Here is a 17958-nt window from a genome sequence, read left to right on the forward strand (position 1 = left end):
ATCCCAATTTTGCTCTTTATACATAAGGATATTTTCCCAGTCCTCTGGATTGCCCCCCACCACTGCAATGTAATAAGGATACAGATGGATGTTGCCAAGATAGATTTGGTAATTGTAGGGAATGTTTTACATACCCTGCCGAGCGAATCGTTCCTACTGCTGTTGAATGCCCGGACCCTTCCGAGGAATCATTTTTAATCGTATAAAATGTTAATACATTTGTCATTTTTGCAGTAAAACGGATTCCAGAGAAGAAAGTGGTTTAGCGAGAACAACCTTAGTCTTCTATTTTAGAGTCTTGTAGTTTTATCTCTTCACCAAACCAAATCTTATGCCGTTTCAGATGCAGTGAAGGACCCCCGGAAGAATATTGTCAGTTCCGACGCCGTAAAACTGGATTACTCTTTGTATCAGCCACGGTCCAAATAGATTTGGTTTGTAGTGCTGTCTCCCCTGATCTGTTAACGTCCTACTTCAGTATTTAGTGACCAAGGGCTGGTGAGTGAATAGAGTCTCATACTCCAGTCTTCAGGACTCCTCAAATGTTACTTCTTTCCCTATCCACAGTTTTGATGTTTACCTTCTGTTAGGTCCTTCTCCATGAAGTCTGTTTTATTTAGGTTTGTGTGTGTATATATATATATATATATATATATCCATGTACATAATATATATATTTTCTCAGTATGCATTGAATTGCCCATACAAAAAGCTGTGATAGTGAGAGCCTGTCGCACTGGATGTGTCACAGGTAGCGCTAGGTGTTGTGGAACTCACTCTACAACGGTTACAACATAGTGCTTTTCTGCAATAATCCCACAGAGCGACGGCACTTTCGTCTTCTCTTGCATCTCAAAATAACAGCGGCCACCGTGGGCACGCCGCGTAAAGATGATTGATGCTGCTCTGGCAAAAAGCCTTCACCCTTGGCAGAAAAAAAAAAGAATTAGCTCGGGGAGCCAAAGACACGTGCAGCGTAACTGTGGATCGGTATGCCGACTAACCCTCTGGCACGTACAGCGTTGTGTACGGTTATTGGCATTTTTCACAAGTGGGTACAGTATTCCCCATCGAATTCCTTGTTAACTGTGGCTCGCGGCTCGTTGTGAGCCCGTCCACTTTAAACGAGCATTGCTGCACTTAAACCTTTTGTTTTTTGTCTCTCGTTTATTGAGCCATGTAGATATATTTTGTTCGTACCCTCTTCTCTTCTTTTCTCACCCGTATCGTTTGATGTTTGAACCCACCTTTATTACCCGTTCTGCCTGTGTGCTAATGTACGTGTCTCCTAACAGGGGACTTTGAATCCCAAATACTGCGGGTTCTTCGCTGTCATGAAGGGAACTTTTTTTCAGAGAGAGACCTTTCTAGGTCATTTAATTTTGAATACATTTTTAAATCGATCAAGTTTTTCGGATGGTTTTTTATCTAACACGTGTTTTCCTTTTTTTTTTTTTTTTTGGAAAGCTCTATTTTGTATTTAGGAAGAAATCGTATTTGCTATATGTACTGAAGCGGTGCGTTAGCAGAAATTCTATATATAAGATATATTAAGGTTTCTATATAAATATTATACATAAGATATTCTTTTGCACATGTTTGTTGGAGGTTTCTTTGGTCTTTGTTACTCTTGTCCCCTTTGTGAAGGGACTGGGTTTGGTACTGGAGCTGTGTTGCTTTAGTGTGAAGGTGATCATTTTTGGCTATGATAAACAGCTCTGCTTTGTTCCCTTAATGTTTTTGTATACCAGTGTTTTCCACCCAATTCCAGAGTTATGAGACGCGATTAAGAGTAACCTTTCATCCCTGGCCTCCTCGGATATATACAATCTGCAGAGGTGGTGCAAACGCGTTGGTCGTAAGCCTTTGGTGTAAGGAATATGCACTTGACATGTATAACATTATTGCAGTGTTCTTAACCCCCCCCCCCCCCATGACCCTATGGAATAGTAATATACATACTAATGACTCTATTTTTGTTAATAGGGGGGCAAATAAAGCCCAGTCAAGTAGCCCAGTAATACAGAATCAGTTCAAACACACTATCAGCGTACATGCTATTGTACTCGGTGCAGTGGGGAGAGTGAGAGCCCTGTTTGACCCAGTAATGGGTCTCCACACCAAGTTTGAGGAACCATGGTGAGGTGATGCCACTCTGTGTCCACAAGGGGGCACAATTGCTTTCCATATAATGAATGAATACCTTAGTTATCATTCTTACTGCCCCTTATGTGTCACAGGAGACCCATGTCTGTACAGTCATTGCCTTGGTTTCTGTTCCGAGGATGCGGGATTTTTATCTATTTATGGATTAAGAATGCTGGTGGCGTGAGCTCCCATTCTCATTGCCCTCTGTCTATTCCACTGTTATAATGCTGCGCTAGAGCTTATTTAGGACATGATAACTACAGGGACCAAATATAATCGTTAACTAGAATGTCTAGTCATCATCGTGTTTTGGTTCCCGACACATTCTAAACGATGGGGCAGTTGAAAAGGCGACACATAATCATAGACATCATCCATGTTTTAATTCCCTTCTATGCTTCTTTATGGATCCCAAAGCATATGGACATATTGCCTTTATTTGACTTGGGGTAATCCTGAAAAAAAAGCTTTGTTGGGTGTTTATAGATGAAATGCACAGCGTGATATAGCAACACCTTCTTGGAATATATCTAGCACAAGATGGTTATATATGTGCGCGGCTTCACGCTACTGCTGTGTCTCCCTTATGAGTTATGCGAACCTGTGTTCAAGCAGCAGAAGTGTATTTCATGGTGATGCCACATACTGACAGTCTATGTACCGCATACTTGGAGGGTGTTCTGATATTACATCTGCTCTAGGCTACCTTGTTCAGTTTCACAAGAGTTTGATACATTACATTATATAACCAGTCGCCAGATTCGTGGTATACCCAGGAAATAGTACGTAAGCGTTAGCCCTTCATGCTCACTCATCCGATGACGTTCACTCTTTTGTACGTGGAAACACAGCTGATACACCGTGTATCCTTAGGCCCTTCCATGTGCTAGCGACGAGTTGCTTTGCAGTGTCTCTCGTGACCGCTCTTTATGGTTTCCTTTCCCTCTAATTAAATTATAATCGGTGACATCTGTGATGTGACTTTTTATTCTCTAGACCCAGTTGTTTTAGTACTTGCCGGATTACGATCTGTAAAGGCTACAGAAGCTTCGGTAAAGGTCAGGTCACCTTCCCTTTTTATGTAAAGTCCGATCTCGGCTTCGGCGTTTGGGGCCGGATCAGTAACTGTTCCCTCGGAGCAGATGCTGAGGAGTAGTCACAGCTAATCCTTCTCCCGTTCATAGGTGGCCGTGCAGTGCACAGCTCTCACCATAGGGGGCGACGTTGACTTTTATACCAGCTAACAAACAGAGCTTGTTCTGTTGAGGGGCAGAGTTGTTTTTATTATTTTTAGCAATCTTGTAATAACGTGTTAAATATTATAATAACAAAAAGATATTTTGCTTCTATTGGGATATTTGTATACTCTTTGCAATTATATTTCTGTATACAGCTCAAATCGATAAATAAAACGTTTTCAGCTGGTGTCTGGTTATTATGTATACAGTTTGTGAACATCTGCTGCTTTATAAATGATGCTATAATGCGGTAAGCCACCGGGCAACCCTAAGGGAATTAATTAGGAATGGTGCTTGATATTTCTTTATTAACTCCAAAGTAAGCCTCCAGAGATGTCTTCATATACTTATCTCATAGGTAATTAAAAGAGACATGGTTTTGATATCTCCTAGTGCCTGCAAGAAAAGCTTCACCATTATGACTATTATTTACAGGCGTTATTTCGGTATCTTTTTCAGTTCACCCTTGTTTAAAGAGCCAGTAAAAGCTGGCATGTAACCATATTGTTTCATTAAAATAAGATATCCGCCCAATCATGAAGAATAGAGTTTTAATTATATATAGCTTGCGTACAAGGCGCTTCCTTCAGTTTTAAGACTTAAGCTTCATTGCATGTAGGGTAGAGACACAGGACGGTGTGCTCAGAGCCTGGTGCTGCCGGCCTTAACCTGGCTATCAGGAGGCAGGGCTTTTCCCATGTGTTGCCCCACAGCAGCCCCGTATTTGTCATTGGCATGCTTCGCCACGACTTCTTTCTTAAGTGCAAAACCTCCAGGGAAGGTCATGTCGAAATTCTCATTGGGCACAAACGAGACGGGCTTCTCCTCGCAGATCTTGCCGAGTCGAGCCTGCCAGGCATCCAGTATGCGAGATCGCACCTCGGTGGGAGAGTGTGCAATGCTGTAGCAGATCTGCGGCTCTAGGACCTGGAAGCCGCAGTAGTGCAGGATACCTTGCTGCGGAGGATACACAAGGGGTTAGCGCACCCGGCGTTATATTAAGGCAGTGAGAATAACAGGCTCTGGGGCTATATGCCTCTAACATAAACAACCTAATAATAGCTATTGGAAACTGCAGCTCAATGATGCACACTCCACTATCTGAGGAGGGAATGACCGGCTATTTTAACTTGTGTTTCCATAAAAATCCACCGTTTATGTACATCTAGTGGGAAAGTGCTTTAAATGTTTCCATTAACAATTGAGGTTCCGCATAACATATGGCTGTTTGATAATATACTACAGAGACAGATTGGTCCATTGTTCTGTGAATGACGTTGTATGCATACGCCAAATACTAAACCAATGAGTAATCCTACATAAAGCATATCTCTTCAGGAAGTCCCTGAAACGTAGATTTTCTCTGATGTACAGTAACCAGACGCAATGATTTAAATGGTCTCGTGAGATAATAGTCACCATCCTCATTGAACATACTAAACCCCCGATAACGGCAATCCGTGCTGTTACATATCGGAGCTTGATTTCAGGAACTGAAGAGGGCCGTTTCCATACAAGTTACTATTATGTGCATGTTATGTAGAGGTGCTAAATCTTACCTGGACGGGCCACAGAAGGATATTTATATCCCCGTTAATCCCAGTCGGCGTGTACATGGACTCCATCCCACCGGTGGTGAAGGACAGAATGGCTTTTTTATTCTATTAAAAAATATAAAATAAAGAACAAACTGCATACAGATGTAAAGCTAATATACGCATAACCAAATTGCATGTTATCCTAATCAAACAGCTCATATTGTAAATTAGAATCAAATCTATATTTAGAGTTGGATTTACATCTATAAAAACAGCATATTAAAATTTGTGGCATATTAAAACAACGAAATAACCTGTTTAGCAGGTAATTCTCCAGAAATAGTGACATTTGATTGTTAGATAATTTAGTACATTAAACATTAATTCTTGTTTGGAAGTTTTGCATCATAAAACCATGGTTTATATTTCACAGTAAAATAAAACAATTTATTCAAAAAGCCAAACCCTTTGGGGAATATATAAAGCATCATAGGGCACATTCTGATACCTTTATGTGAACTGACCTTGAAATTTCCATTATCGTACATGTTTTGCATGCTGTAAGCGAATCCTTGCGTTAAAACACGATCAAACCAGCCCTTCAGAATGGCAGGCAGTCCGAACCAGAACATCGGGAACTGCGGTAAGAGGACAATATCCCAGTAAAAGCCATCAAAATGACAGGTAACTGACAATATGACCTGTAAATGCCAAAGGACATCTCCCCTGCAGCATGATGCATAATTATCTCATTACCAATTATCGGTCGTTTCCTGGGATATCGTAGTTGAGTTGTACCTGGAATATTACGAGGTCAGCAGCTTCCAGCTTCTTCTGTTCTTCTACAAGGTCTTTGCTAAGACACCCTTCTTTCCATGCTACCATGGACTCTGCTCCGTATTTAAAGCTTTCAGGATCCTTAGGATCTCCTGTGTGATTGAACAGATCCACGCTATGTAACACGGACGTGCCCCTTCGCTATATAACCCAAGGGCTCGCTATAACCCTTTTCCTTTTTGCAGGTCTGCGGTTACATGTCGCTCAAAAGGCAAAAGTCCAGGATAGCCAAAGACTAAATATCTGGCTTTTTCCCTCTAACCCTCTCCCCGTGTGCCGTTCAGAAGCAGAACACAGACAAGCGGATACAAAATCCCTTTAATTTTTTTGCTACGATACATCCCATTTTTTAAGTGACGTAACTAAACAGACTGAATTATGGGCGTTTCGGGGATATCCCCCTTGAGTACGTGAACGAACCTGTAATGTCATCACGCGATACCACAGGATTAAATCTCATGGCGTAGAGATCAGACACTGTCACTTCCCAACCATTCTTTTTCAGAGCTTCTATGGCTGCCTCCTTCATGGCATAGTTGAATGAGGTCTTCTCCTCGTGAGCCAGCACCACCAGAGCTCGTTTAACTGCATACACAAGGAAGGGACATCACATCATTCTGAATCTGCTTCGATATAACGTCTTTAATATGTTAGACATGTCTAGATACGATACATAGCGTGCGCTGTCTGTCTAATGTTCTTTGAGCCATTATGAAACGGCTGAGCCCTTGGCTGAGCATGCTCCCGGGGCAAGAAGGTCCCAACCCTCGCCTACGTTCCCTTTACAATAGGCACAGAAGCCGGCTTGGATATAAAGGCACACAAAACCTTGGCACGCTCTGAATACCGCTTGCTTCTCGTTGAGCAGAATGGTTGATTCAGTGCCAATTCAGAAAATGACTTTGTTTGAAAGCTACCACACCTATAAAAATCCATACGCATTAAAGTTCAAAGCGCCAGCATTCCCTCAGTCTTTTAACGTTGGCAAAACTGAGAATCGCATAGACTTCTACTTTAAAAAACCCAGGGGGACTGGCTCTCTTTAAATGGGAAAAATCGCCAACCACATTCTTAATAATAATAATTCATTATAATAAAAATAAACAGCGCTGACAGTATACGTCCTGTCCAAAAGTTCGCTTCTCCTCCGGAAATACAATAATGAGTTTCTGGGTTATTGCTGCTCAAGGCGCTTTTAGACATTTAGAAGCCGTAGGAAGGACAAACCACACAGATCTTAGCATTTTGGCCACCCGGCGAACCCTCAAAGAACCGAAAGCCCGATTTTCGTTCACGCAGCCCGGGGTGTTTCTTTTAAATGAAACAACAGCCTTCAGATTGGAGCAAATAATCCGCAGGTGGAATTCCTCAAATTGCTTGAGATGATTAGATTTCTGGTGAAAGAAGGAGATCCAGACCTCACGGCTCACCGAAGACCCCCAAGCTGCATGTAGCCCGTTATTACACGTTATGTGCCCTTACTTGCCGGTTTATATAATTATATGTAGAACGCTGTGGCATGAAAGCTGACGCGCGATACCCAGCCCCAGCTTATATGTTTTGTTCTGCCATCAGCGTGTGCAAAGTACTTTAACCCGTTTGTGACACTTCTTCCAGAACCAGTTCCCAGACCCAAATCCTTCAGTCCCTTTTTCCTCCCCTGATGCCTCTCTTTTCTATGAATGCTGAATGTGGCTGGGTGTGAGCGTGTTTCGAAACAGATACTTGTTTATGAGTTAATTGTATAAACAATATACATTATTCTTCTACTCTGTTACAATATATATATATATATATATATATATATATATATATATATATATATAAGGTCAGGTGTTCGCAAAGCCCTGTGCCCTTTATAAAGTTTTGAAGCACACAATACATAAGCGGCCCTTCGTGGCCAGTTCAGAACCGGTTTGTGTATATAATACACAAGCGGTCTGTCTGAACACGACTTAGTTTAACGGCACCTCACAAGGGCCCTGAGAATCCTGAGGGACACAGCGGGGTGACGGATTCACACACACCGCCCTTCTATATACTGACTTTAGTTAAACGCGGCCCTCGTGTTCATGCAGCACTCAAATGGTTAACCCTCATATAAAGCCCGACTCACCCGCCGTGCCGGTCATGTTCTCCAGCACAGGACGCCGTGGCAGTCTGCGTTAGGAGGAGCTGCCGGGGAGGGATTTAAGGCAAGCGGCGAGTCCTTCCCCGTGGAGGCTCCCAGCTCCATGCCCCACCCTGGCCTCCTGATAATTCGAGACCGGGGATCCTCAGCCTCCTCCCAGGCCGCCTTCTCCGTTACCATGGAGACGACTGGCAGCACGTGTGCTCTCTCCGCTCTCCTCATCTGCACGTAGCTGAGGTGTGACAGACACTCATGGAAATAATAATGCATTTTAACAGATATCGTCCGACGGGGCTTACTGGTCACCGACAGACCCTGGAATCCTCTCTGTATAAAGTATACATGTCTCTATAGCCAACATGGCTCAGATTTTGGCGGGATGGGGTTTTCAGGTGGCGGTTCTTTTCCCCCCCCAGTATTTTATCCCAGTTCCAGTCAGACTGACTAGGGCAGGACTCCTAAAACGGGTAAACTGGCTGGCATAGGCAGGACAGGCTATGGCAGGACAGGCATATGTTTATGTGCAGACCTAGGCCCGCTGGCCCTCGGGGCTATTGTTATGTATGCCCTATGGCCAGCCCACGTATTACAATACATTTATTTATATACCGGCTGCAGATTTCGTATCGCTTTTATAATCAGTAAAATAATTCCAAATCACACACAATAACAAACCAGTACGAAAGGAGAAGAGGGCCCTGCGCCCGGGAGCTTACAATCTAAGCTCACATGACATGCATGGGCAGCAAAAATCAGAACCTCGCCATTAAGGCTTCCGTGGGCGCTTGGCAAAGGGTGGCCGTAGATGAATGACTTATATTATACTTATAGAATATCAGTAAAAACACAAATTCTCTCCTGGCATTTTAGGAGAAAAGGGATTTAAAACAGGTAGTTTCTCTGAACTAGACAGAGGTAGCCACAAACACAACCTTTTCATTATTTATTATAAGAGCGGTATTGGATAAATACATTATGTCTTTGGGGGGTGATACATTGTTTCTATTCTTGAACATGGTTAGGCGATCTGTGATACAAACAACAACAGGTTATTCTTTTACAATATTTCTCTTTCAAGACATGTTTATGTTTAAAAGTATCATTGTCAATCTGAATGTCCCGTAAATAAGAATGAAAACTGTTTTACTGACCGCTGCAGCTCTGAATCGGGGTGGAATAAGCCAAATGGCTTGCAAGCCCTCGTCACCTAAATTATCGGTTCGCCTTAGTCTGTCCGTTCTAGTTTTGTAAGTCCCTTTGAATGTAAGGACTGTAAGTAGCGCTACGGGAATTGCTGACGCAGAAGGGCGACGTAAATGGTCGGCAGAATAATAATAATAATCTGATTACATTTTGAAATACCAAGGCTGGTTTGAGTGATTGCCGCTGATGGTTCTCCTCCGAAGTATGTCTGTAATAGCCATGAAATCCAAATGAGGTAGTATTACAATAACAATGTCAGCTATATTGAACATATACTATAGATTTGACCGATCGCCCATCATAGCCTAGTGCTCTCCGACTTCACCTGGCTATCAGGTGGAAGGGCTTTGCCCAGGTGTTGACCCACTGTGAGACCGGTTTTGCTGTCCGAGTTACCCTCTACTACTTCCTTCTTCAGGACAAACCCACCACCCAAATCAAAGTCCTGGACGGGGAGGAATTTAATGGGTTTTTCGTCCCATATTGTTTCCAGGCGGTTTTTCCAGCCCTCGAGGACGGCAGTGCGTGCTTCATGGGGGATATGAGCTACTCCGTACGAGATTTGTGGCTCCAACACTTTGAATCCACAGAAATTCAGAACGCCATTCTGCAGAAGGTTAGAAGATATACAAAGTTATCATCATACGCTTGTTAAAAACAATGTCATACCTTTTTTTGAGTGGGCATTTAATGAAGGCTACATGATCGCATTAAGATGATTATTGAACATCTTTTTGTTTCCGTGAGTCATTATTATTATTATGTGATGGTCTAATTCTTATGTCCTGTCTACCCTTTGTATGATGCTGTGGGATTTTATAGCGCAACATATATCAATAAATGTACCCATTTGCCTCTTTATACCATGAAGCCTATGCATAGTTACTATCCTTCATCTGATGGAGCAGTGTCCTTGTCTTCTTCCCACCAAGTACCATTACAACCCTTTCCTACTTCTTTAGGAAAGACCACTCTCTCCCATCTAGCTCCTGCTACTGGACCATTATATTCCTTTACGTAATTCTGTACCTGTATTGGCCACAGATTGACATTGATATCTCCGTTCAGTCCCTTGTCGGTAAACATCGACTCTCCTGCTCCTGTAGTGAATGACAGCACAGCTTTTTTGTTCTGGAAAAGTAGAAGAAACAGAACATCAGGAGCTAATTTGGGGCCACCGATGAGATACAAGTGCCAAACTCTATGGGCAACGAAGCCACACGTTACACTGTTTGGAAACATGCACCCCTCAATTCCTTGTGTGGCCCACATAATACACATATGTAAAAATAATTATATTTTAGAAATAATTGTTCATATGTAATAACATTTTCATCGTAAAATCACTTCTTAAAATGATAAGAGTCCTAAACTTTAAACGATACATATGTGAATGCCATTTTTTGCCCGTCTTCTAATCCAACCACTTACTTTAAAAGGTCCATTGGAGTACAACGTCTGTAAGCTGTATGCAAATCCTACAGAGAAAACCCTTTCTACCCATCCTTTTAGCAGGGCGGGGAGACCGAACCAGTACAGAGGGAACTGCAAGACAGATGTATCAAGAAGTTTAGCAAAACCGATGACGTACACTGTTACTACTACTCAGCATAAGGTAAGCCATGTTACATTGTACAGTCCGGGATGGATTTAACTTTCCGGGCACCTTTACTGTGCCCATGGGGGGGGGGGAAATAGGTTGGGGTAGAACATAAAACATGTACAGAAATATACGATTTAACTAGCGCATACCTGGAAGATAACAAGGTCAGCAGCTTCAACCTTCTTCTGTTCTTCAACAATGTCTTTGGCGAGACGTCCCTCTTTGAAGGCCGCCATGGTCTCAATGCCGTACTTGAATGCTTTTGGGTCTTTGGGATCTCCTACGTTACAACACAGAGGAGCAAAGGAGTTGTAAGTCGCATTACTACAAAGAATGACAATCGTAACGCTCACCCAGACAATAATCTAAAACTATGTATCTAAGATAAAAGCCATGATAGTATTTTAATACCTGCAAACTCTACCCCCCCCCCCTTATGATGGCAGAGAGAAACCTTGTGGTAGCTGCTACCCTGGGGCAGCCAGCAGCCAATATCAAGACCTGGAGTCCAAACTGGTTGGGTAAGATATTTAAAATTAGTCACCTATGACATCATCACGTGACAAGACAGGATTAAATGACATAGCGTAAAGATCTGACACGGCGACCTTCCAGCCCATATTCGTCAGGGCCTCAACTGCCGCTTCCTTCATGGCATAATTAAACGAGGTCTTCTCCTGGTGAGCCAAAACAATCAGTGCGCTTCTGCCTAAAAAATGGAACAAAAGTCAAATGAAACACAGAGAATATACACATTATATAATATATTCACATTTCTATACATACATATATATATACATTTAAATATAAGATTAACAGCAGTTGAACAGATTGCAAAGGAAGGTATGTCTACAGCATCAAAAATCATATAACGTTTAGAGTCTTTAGTGTAAATCTCGCATTCTTCTGCCCATATGTTATTAATATGCTGGTTTCTCCTGGACATTGTTGTCCTCTGTTCATTTCTCTGTCAATGTGAGTTTTACTCTCATGCTTTTACTAATAATAATAGTTGTATTCTGATCATTGTTTGATTAAACAAAATTGTGTTTACTATGAAAACACATTTTCCGGCCAGGCTGCGAGTCTGTGAGGACACACATACACATTATTACGGTGTGTATTCACTAGGCTGGTTGCAGGGCAGGTGACCGTCTGCTCTCTGATGTATGCATTACACAGGGTCAGATCAGGCCTTCTTGCAGGAGAAGCTCGTTGAAGGTCAGATGAGATGGTAGCCGCGCGTAGAAGTGCGTTCTTAGCCGCCAAAGGGAATTTGAAGTAGGAAAAACTCGTCTGGCGGCAGCAAAGGTGATGCTGAGTGATGACGGATCAGAACAGGCTGCTACACAGGTCTGGTGGGTCACTACATCAGGACTGAAACACAAACTGGTCGTGTTCCGGATGATCACAAATGTTCTCGTTTTATGTTCGTTTCAAGCGAGAGCTGCTAAGTAAATCGCAATGATGCCACGTAATGCAGCGTTATATCAAGTGTCACAGATTATTGAAGACATCTGAGTGAACACTCAAACGTGTCACCAGGTGCAAATGTTTTTATCCAACCAGAAGCCAATGTAGAAGGTTGAACGATTTAGGGCATTGGCTTCGGTGCTCGGATTCTAGTCGGGTCTCTCAATGAATAAGAACGGAATTTTGCTTTAGCAGAAACAAGAATAAACCTTTCCATCCCTCTATTCAGGAATCTGCTAGGTAAGCGATGCTAAGTCAACGGGAAGAAGCTGTATAATGAAGCTACCCGCTGCTCTCTGGCAGCCCCGCTCCTGTCGTACAGGTTGGATAAAACTGCCATTCAAACATAAGTAGAACCATCTGGTTTGGGTATTTTCTATGGACTAACAAGAAGCTGTTACTACTTACCAGACATGGTTCAATCTTCAGAGATCTCAGGTCTTCGTTGAAAAATGACAAAACACTTTGCTTTTTTTATAGGAAAAACCACACCGACCAACCCACAAGAGGAGGTATTTCCGAATCATGAAAAGAATAGCGAAGGAGCATATAGTTCATGGTATGTAATAATCCCCTCCCTCTACTTACAGAATTCTAGACTTTGGTATGTGAGCAGCGTTTGCATGACTAGAGTATTAACCCCTTAATGACAAAGCCCGTACACGTAGGGGCTCAAAATGCATTGTTTTCAATGGGTTTAGGGACCGCCCATTGTCCTTTAGGGGTTAAATCCAATATTTTTATCAGTGCTGACTCACGGTGACTGATCCGTATACACACTCCCTGTTTACCTGCAGCATTTAGTACCGATCCCCTATCCTGTGTACACCTGACATACACGGGCTCTCCGCTCTCCAGTCCCATCGATCATTCCTTCTGGACTTCTTAATAACGGTGATCATTTATGAAACTGCAGAGTCAGGCTTACACACTATATATTCACAACCGCAGCCTGTTGATTTTTTTATTATTATTTATTGTTTTATGTAGAACCATTAAATTCCGTAGCTCTGTACAATGGGGCGAGGTTAGTGTATCTCTCAAACACCCATACTACAAAGCTTGAAATCAAAAGGGGCTATACATGTTTTATTATATAGGTAACTTTTTACAGGGATATCGGACAACCACTGATGTGATAAGTAGGATTAGAACACAGGGTGAATACTGTGGCCCAGAGCAAACAAGCCCTTTCACACCATTGACTATGTTAGAATGGAACATATATTTGAGCTGAGTCTCTCTGTCCGTTATTTGGCCCCCTCAACAGTATGTTTTGTAAAGATTTGCACATATAAGACGGAGAGATAACACCTTTTAGACTTTAAATAGACAGCAGTGCACCTGTCACAGGGTAATAGAGGACTGGATAATAAGGATATATAAAAAATCAACGAAGGACAGGCGAGTTTATGTATTCCCATTATTCCTTTGTTACTTGGAACATCCAGAAAACAGGGACAAGCTCTTCTAGAACATTAGAATTCTCTTTTTATTAACTGGGGTGATATATATATATATTTTTTTTACACCTTGGGAAGAATGAGTGGCGTTTTATGTACCATTTTTTTTTAAATTAATTTCACCAAAAAAAAAAAGACACGGTATGTTTAAATTATAATTATTTATTCTTTGCAGCAAAATGTTTTAATGTAAAAGTAGAGCTTTCCGAAAGGATGTTTATTATGTCCACACATTTGTCCGCCCTGTTGGGTATTGAGTTGTTTTAGATGCAGCCACTCGGGGATCAGTTGCAGCAGAGTCACAAGAGCATTCGGGTTTAGTACCTGCGTCGCGGCAAAATACATCCTGAAGCCACTATATTGGACAGGGGGCCTTATCTCCCCAGCCCTTTTATTGCAGTTTCCCACCAACCTCTACAGCTGCCAAAAAAATGCATTAATAAGAGGCAGAGTAACTCCCAATGTGTGTCTTTCAGGTTTACAAATAACAAGGCACTTATACCAGCAGTTATTTGATCAACCCAGGCGCATTATCTCTTCTTCACGAACTTCTTCTTGGGTGCGTTGGGGTTCACGCGCCTACGTCCAGCCCCGAACGCGCTGTCGCGGATCTGCAAGTTAGCCGCACGGCTGTAGATGTCGTTTTCTACAAAGGGAGAAGCCCCTGCAACGTAATCCGGGTTGAAGACGTCGGTCTTGGCTTTCGCTTTCTTAGAGAGCCGTTGCTGGGGGAAGTGTTGGTCTGGTACTAGGAGGGGGTTCGTGGCATGTTTCCCACCCTTCGGCAGCGGCAGCGAATACTGCAGAAAAAAAAAAAGGGACAATTTCTAATTAATTCATATTACAGGCAATGAGAGGTGCAGCCAATCCCACAATATGAGAAACAATAACCAGTGATCAACTTAATGTGTAAATCCTCACACTTTTAGGTAGAACATTAATGTATCTAATTTGAATATTCTCCTTTGTTGATTTAGAATAGGAAAAATAATAAAATATATAGGACTTCAGAGTTACCCTCATCCCACGTGTACAGAATACTTTGGGGTTCTTCGAGAAGTGCATGTTGAGACTTCCATCCTCCTTCACTGACACCGCCACCTTCTTCAGGGTCATATTCCCACAGTGCGGACAGAAAGACTTGGTCATGTCAGAGGTTGTCCTAAAAGAGTAATAATAATATTATTAATAATAATAATAATGTGTTTGGTAATTGATGAGCAGTTACTTGTTGAGGCACAAATGTCAGCTTCCATTATATAATTGAAACCTATTGGACACCATGACATATATTTTAATATATACATTGTTTAAGCGCCATGCCGCCTCCTTCCAACATGTAATACGCACAAACTTTCTTTTACTGTAAGGCACATATTATACTCGGCACAATTACTTGTATTTTACAGGCAGACCATCCCAGCACGGATTACGGATTTTGACACCTACTTGAAGCAGCCGTGGCAGCGTAAGATGTAACTTCGCGTCTGTCGAATGAGCATCCCGTCCACAGACAAGACGTGCAGACCCATTTGAATGAGAACATTCTGCGAGTATAAAGAAATGCTTTGAGATGCAGGAGAGAAGAGATGGTGTCATGGGATAATAGGTGAGCACATATTCACAATGTTTTGTTTGCCTTCGTGTGAATGGATAAACAGAAACTCATATGCAGAGCTTGGCAAATTCTAGACATATAGGCGATAAGCACTTTTAGCAGACATCTGGTCACTATCTGAAATGGGACGAGTCAGTATGTGGCAATATCAGATTACCTGCATGGCAAAATCTGTGGTGAGGCATCCAACCACCACATTCACTGGAGCCTCCCGAACCCCCATCTCTTGGTGGATCTGTTTAATATTACTAGGTGTAATCCAACCCCCGCCATCATCATCATCCTCCTCCTCCTCCTCCTCTTCTTCATCTTCATGCTCATTTGAAGTATGAACCTCCGTTGGCGGGTCCACCGCATTGCTCTGATCTTGGGGCAGATGGAGACGAGCCGTCACATCGTGCTCTTCGCTGCTTGTCACAGATGTCACCTGTGCATTCTTCACAGAAACAAAGAATTGCGAGGTGACCTATTTCAGTGACACACACACTGATGTCATACAGCGGCTACAGATATCGTTTGGTGTGCAGTAAAGCATCTATAGCGCACACGTTTATAAGATTAATCACATTAAATTCTGTCCAGTGGAATTCTGAACAGTAAAACTAAAAGCAGCGCATGCACGTGGTCACTTTTAAAATGTTTGTGGGTAGTTTACTGTACCATCAGTTCCATCAAATCATCATCAATGTTGGGCAGAGGAGTTCTCCAGAACAAGAAAGAATCATACTTTTCCTCCTCTGTTTTCTGGAGAGGAGACGTAGATTCTCCTGCAGCAGGGACGCGCAGTACACCTTCCTTCTTGTTCCCCTGCTGGGGATGTTCAAATGATTAATTAATAAAAATAGATGTTACAGGCAAAAAGGCAAAAGGAAACGCGGTCTGATCAGCTTTGCAGAGCAAGATTTACCTTTGAAGGAAAATGAAATCCAGCAACGTTAACAGGTGCCTCTGGGTGCTGAGCCGTAGAACTAACAGAGACCTGCGGGAAACGTGGTTTTAAAATCAAACTACAGAGACTCTGGGAAAGGAAAGATGTAGACAGAGCTGTCAAATCATCTACATTAAGGATATTTATTACAAAAGAGGGATAAAGGAAATGCTTTCAAGTTCAGAAACCGTCAGTTAGGATAAGAAGAACTGCTGTTCCGGCTTAAAGGCATAAAGGTATCTTTGCAAAGCAGGCTTTAGGCAAAAGGTTGGATTTAATGTCTTTTGACACCGTGTAACTATGCTGCACAACCTAACGTGCCGGCCAGTACTCAGGAACGGATAACGCCGGCCGTTTATACAGCTGGGTTTGTTTGTATGTAAACACACTACATGCGTTAGTTTCTATGATGCAATGTTTCCTCTCCCCAATGACTTGTACCTTACATTAGTTATTCCTCACCTTCTCGGGCGGTTCATTTTGGAGATGTGTCCGTCCAACATGCTCGACCTCCAGCTGGTAGGCGAGGGCCAGTACCTTGAGGTCCGTAGCCGAAAGACTAGCGTAGTCGCCGGTCTTTTTGGCAAATTCTGTCACTGTAAAACCAGATGAACGGGAGAGATTACAGAAACTGACAGGCGTTAAAGGTGACCCTCGCCATTAAAAGGTGATGATGGGCAACGGCACATGACTTCGGAGGATGGACTGTACTCTTACGGGACCCAGATTCCGATTTCTCCCCCTGATGTCCCTCTTTTTCTAGAATGCCGTGGGGTACACAGCTGCGGACCGCGCGCATTTTCCCGGCTGATGTGCAGTAAAGTCATTTTAACGTATGGGCTCGTCTTAGCCGGTCAGACCCTTGGAAAGTACGGATTGTAATTAGTGCTGCGGGAATTGTGGGCGTCATATAAATGTAATAAGAAGTAGAGTAGTGAATATTGGGAAGGCAGCCGCCGCCTTCTGTCATCTATGACAGCTTTACTGATCAGGCAGTCCGATGAGTGGCGGGTTTAGTACAAATACACATGGCTGGATCCCCAGGCCTTACCGAGCTGTATGCTGTCAGTACTCGGCTCTTTAAAGTGCAGCTGGTAGGGAAGCACAGCCAGCCGCCTCCGGGTCTCCTTATCCCGAATCTCACTCACCACCTCCCGTACAGTGTAGATACTGCCACCGATCTCCTGAAAGCAAACCGACGGTTACCCCAGCAAATGACAAAATTACACCCCCTTGACTCTAATACCGAGGGTCCCCTTACCCGGAGAGCTGCATTCCTTAAGAAAGCCCCTGAATCTGCCACAACGTGCTGCACTATAGAAGACGCCATTTTTTCCTCCTGGCCTGTCAACCAATCACAAAGCAGAAGCCGTCCTGCTCCCCGATACAGAGATGGTAGAGTACAGTACTACAGTACCACGGCGGCTGCAGCGCCCTCTGCTGGTAATATTAGTGTACTAGCGCATGGGACAATAATGCACTTTAAATCTGTATACATTTGTTATGCAGAACACAGGAAAACGTGAGATTTATGTGACCCTGAAAGAAATGTATCGGAAGTAAAAGTGACAATGTTAGGCGAGGAGGAAATACTTTCGGGGTGTCATGTGTTTCACAGGTATAGTTTTGTTGGATATTGTTTTCTTGTCTCAGTCACTATGGGAGGACAGGGGTCTCCCACATTAATGAGAGACTGGTGTATGGTGATCATGGGAAACCTTATAAGCTCATAAAATACGTGTTTTAGCTGATGTTTGAATAGTTATTCCCTGCTGTTT

At 42.8% G+C, this 17958-nt stretch overlaps 3 protein-coding genes across 3 annotated transcripts; all 3 read right to left on the bottom strand.

Moving 5' to 3' along the window:
- Positions 1-4028: 4028 nt before the first annotated feature.
- On the bottom strand, positions 4029-6359 carry LOC149299193 (NAD(P)H dehydrogenase [quinone] 1-like; the record flags this gene model as incomplete). The annotated part of the gene is made up of 5 exons (XM_089486655.1): positions 4029-4343; positions 4946-5047; positions 5449-5562; positions 5723-5853; positions 6182-6359. Coding segments are annotated over 5 exons (840 nt in total), but the record flags the coding sequence as incomplete, so codon positions are not given.
- A 3034-nt stretch (positions 6360-9393) lies between these two features.
- Positions 9394-12586, bottom strand: LOC149299194 (NAD(P)H dehydrogenase [quinone] 1-like). The gene is made up of 6 exons (XM_089486656.1): positions 12580-12586; positions 11243-11407; positions 10848-10978; positions 10527-10640; positions 10125-10226; positions 9394-9702 (listed from the first exon to the last, which is right to left on the bottom strand). The coding sequence occupies exons 1-6, from the start codon at positions 12584-12586 to the stop codon at positions 9394-9396; spliced, it is 828 nt and encodes a 275-aa protein (XP_089342782.1).
- A 1578-nt stretch (positions 12587-14164) lies between these two features.
- Positions 14165-17510, bottom strand: LOC149299195 (RNA-binding protein NOB1-like). Its single transcript, XM_089486552.1, has 9 exons — positions 17442-17510; positions 17232-17364; positions 16643-16776; positions 16160-16231; positions 15913-16062; positions 15410-15688; positions 15084-15181; positions 14652-14796; positions 14165-14434 (listed from the first exon to the last, which is right to left on the bottom strand). Exons 1-9 carry the CDS (start codon positions 17508-17510, stop codon positions 14165-14167), a joined length of 1350 nt encoding a protein of 449 aa, XP_089342678.1.
- Positions 17511-17958: the final 448 nt, after the last annotated feature.

This window comes from Sceloporus occidentalis, unplaced genomic scaffold (assembly GCF_023333645.1).
Source record: "Sceloporus occidentalis isolate IW3139 unplaced genomic scaffold, rSceOcc1.0.p SCAF_29, whole genome shotgun sequence".
Taxonomy (NCBI): domain Eukaryota; kingdom Metazoa; phylum Chordata; class Lepidosauria; order Squamata; family Phrynosomatidae; genus Sceloporus; species Sceloporus occidentalis.

Excerpts from the sequence above, each read along its gene's own strand:
- LOC149299194 (XM_089486656.1), bottom strand. Across the intron at positions 10,227-10,526 it reads ACTCCAATGGACCTTTTAAA|AACAAAAAAGCTGTGCTGTC; the intron begins GTAAGTGGTTGG and ends CTACTTTTCCAG. Across the intron at positions 9,703-10,124 it reads TCAATCTGTGGCCAATACAG|AATGGCGTTCTGAATTTCTG; the intron begins GTACAGAATTAC and ends AACCTTCTGCAG.
- LOC149299195 (XM_089486552.1), bottom strand. The coding sequence starts at position 17,510 with ATGGCGTCTTCTATAGTGCAGCACGTTGTGGCAGATTCAGGGGCTTTC. Across the intron at positions 16,777-17,231 it reads TACTGACAGCATACAGCTCG|TGACAGAATTTGCCAAAAAG; the intron begins GTAAGGCCTGGG and ends CTGGTTTTACAG. Across the intron at positions 15,182-15,409 it reads CCACAGATTTTGCCATGCAG|AATGTTCTCATTCAAATGGG; the intron begins GTAATCTGATAT and ends TTATACTCGCAG.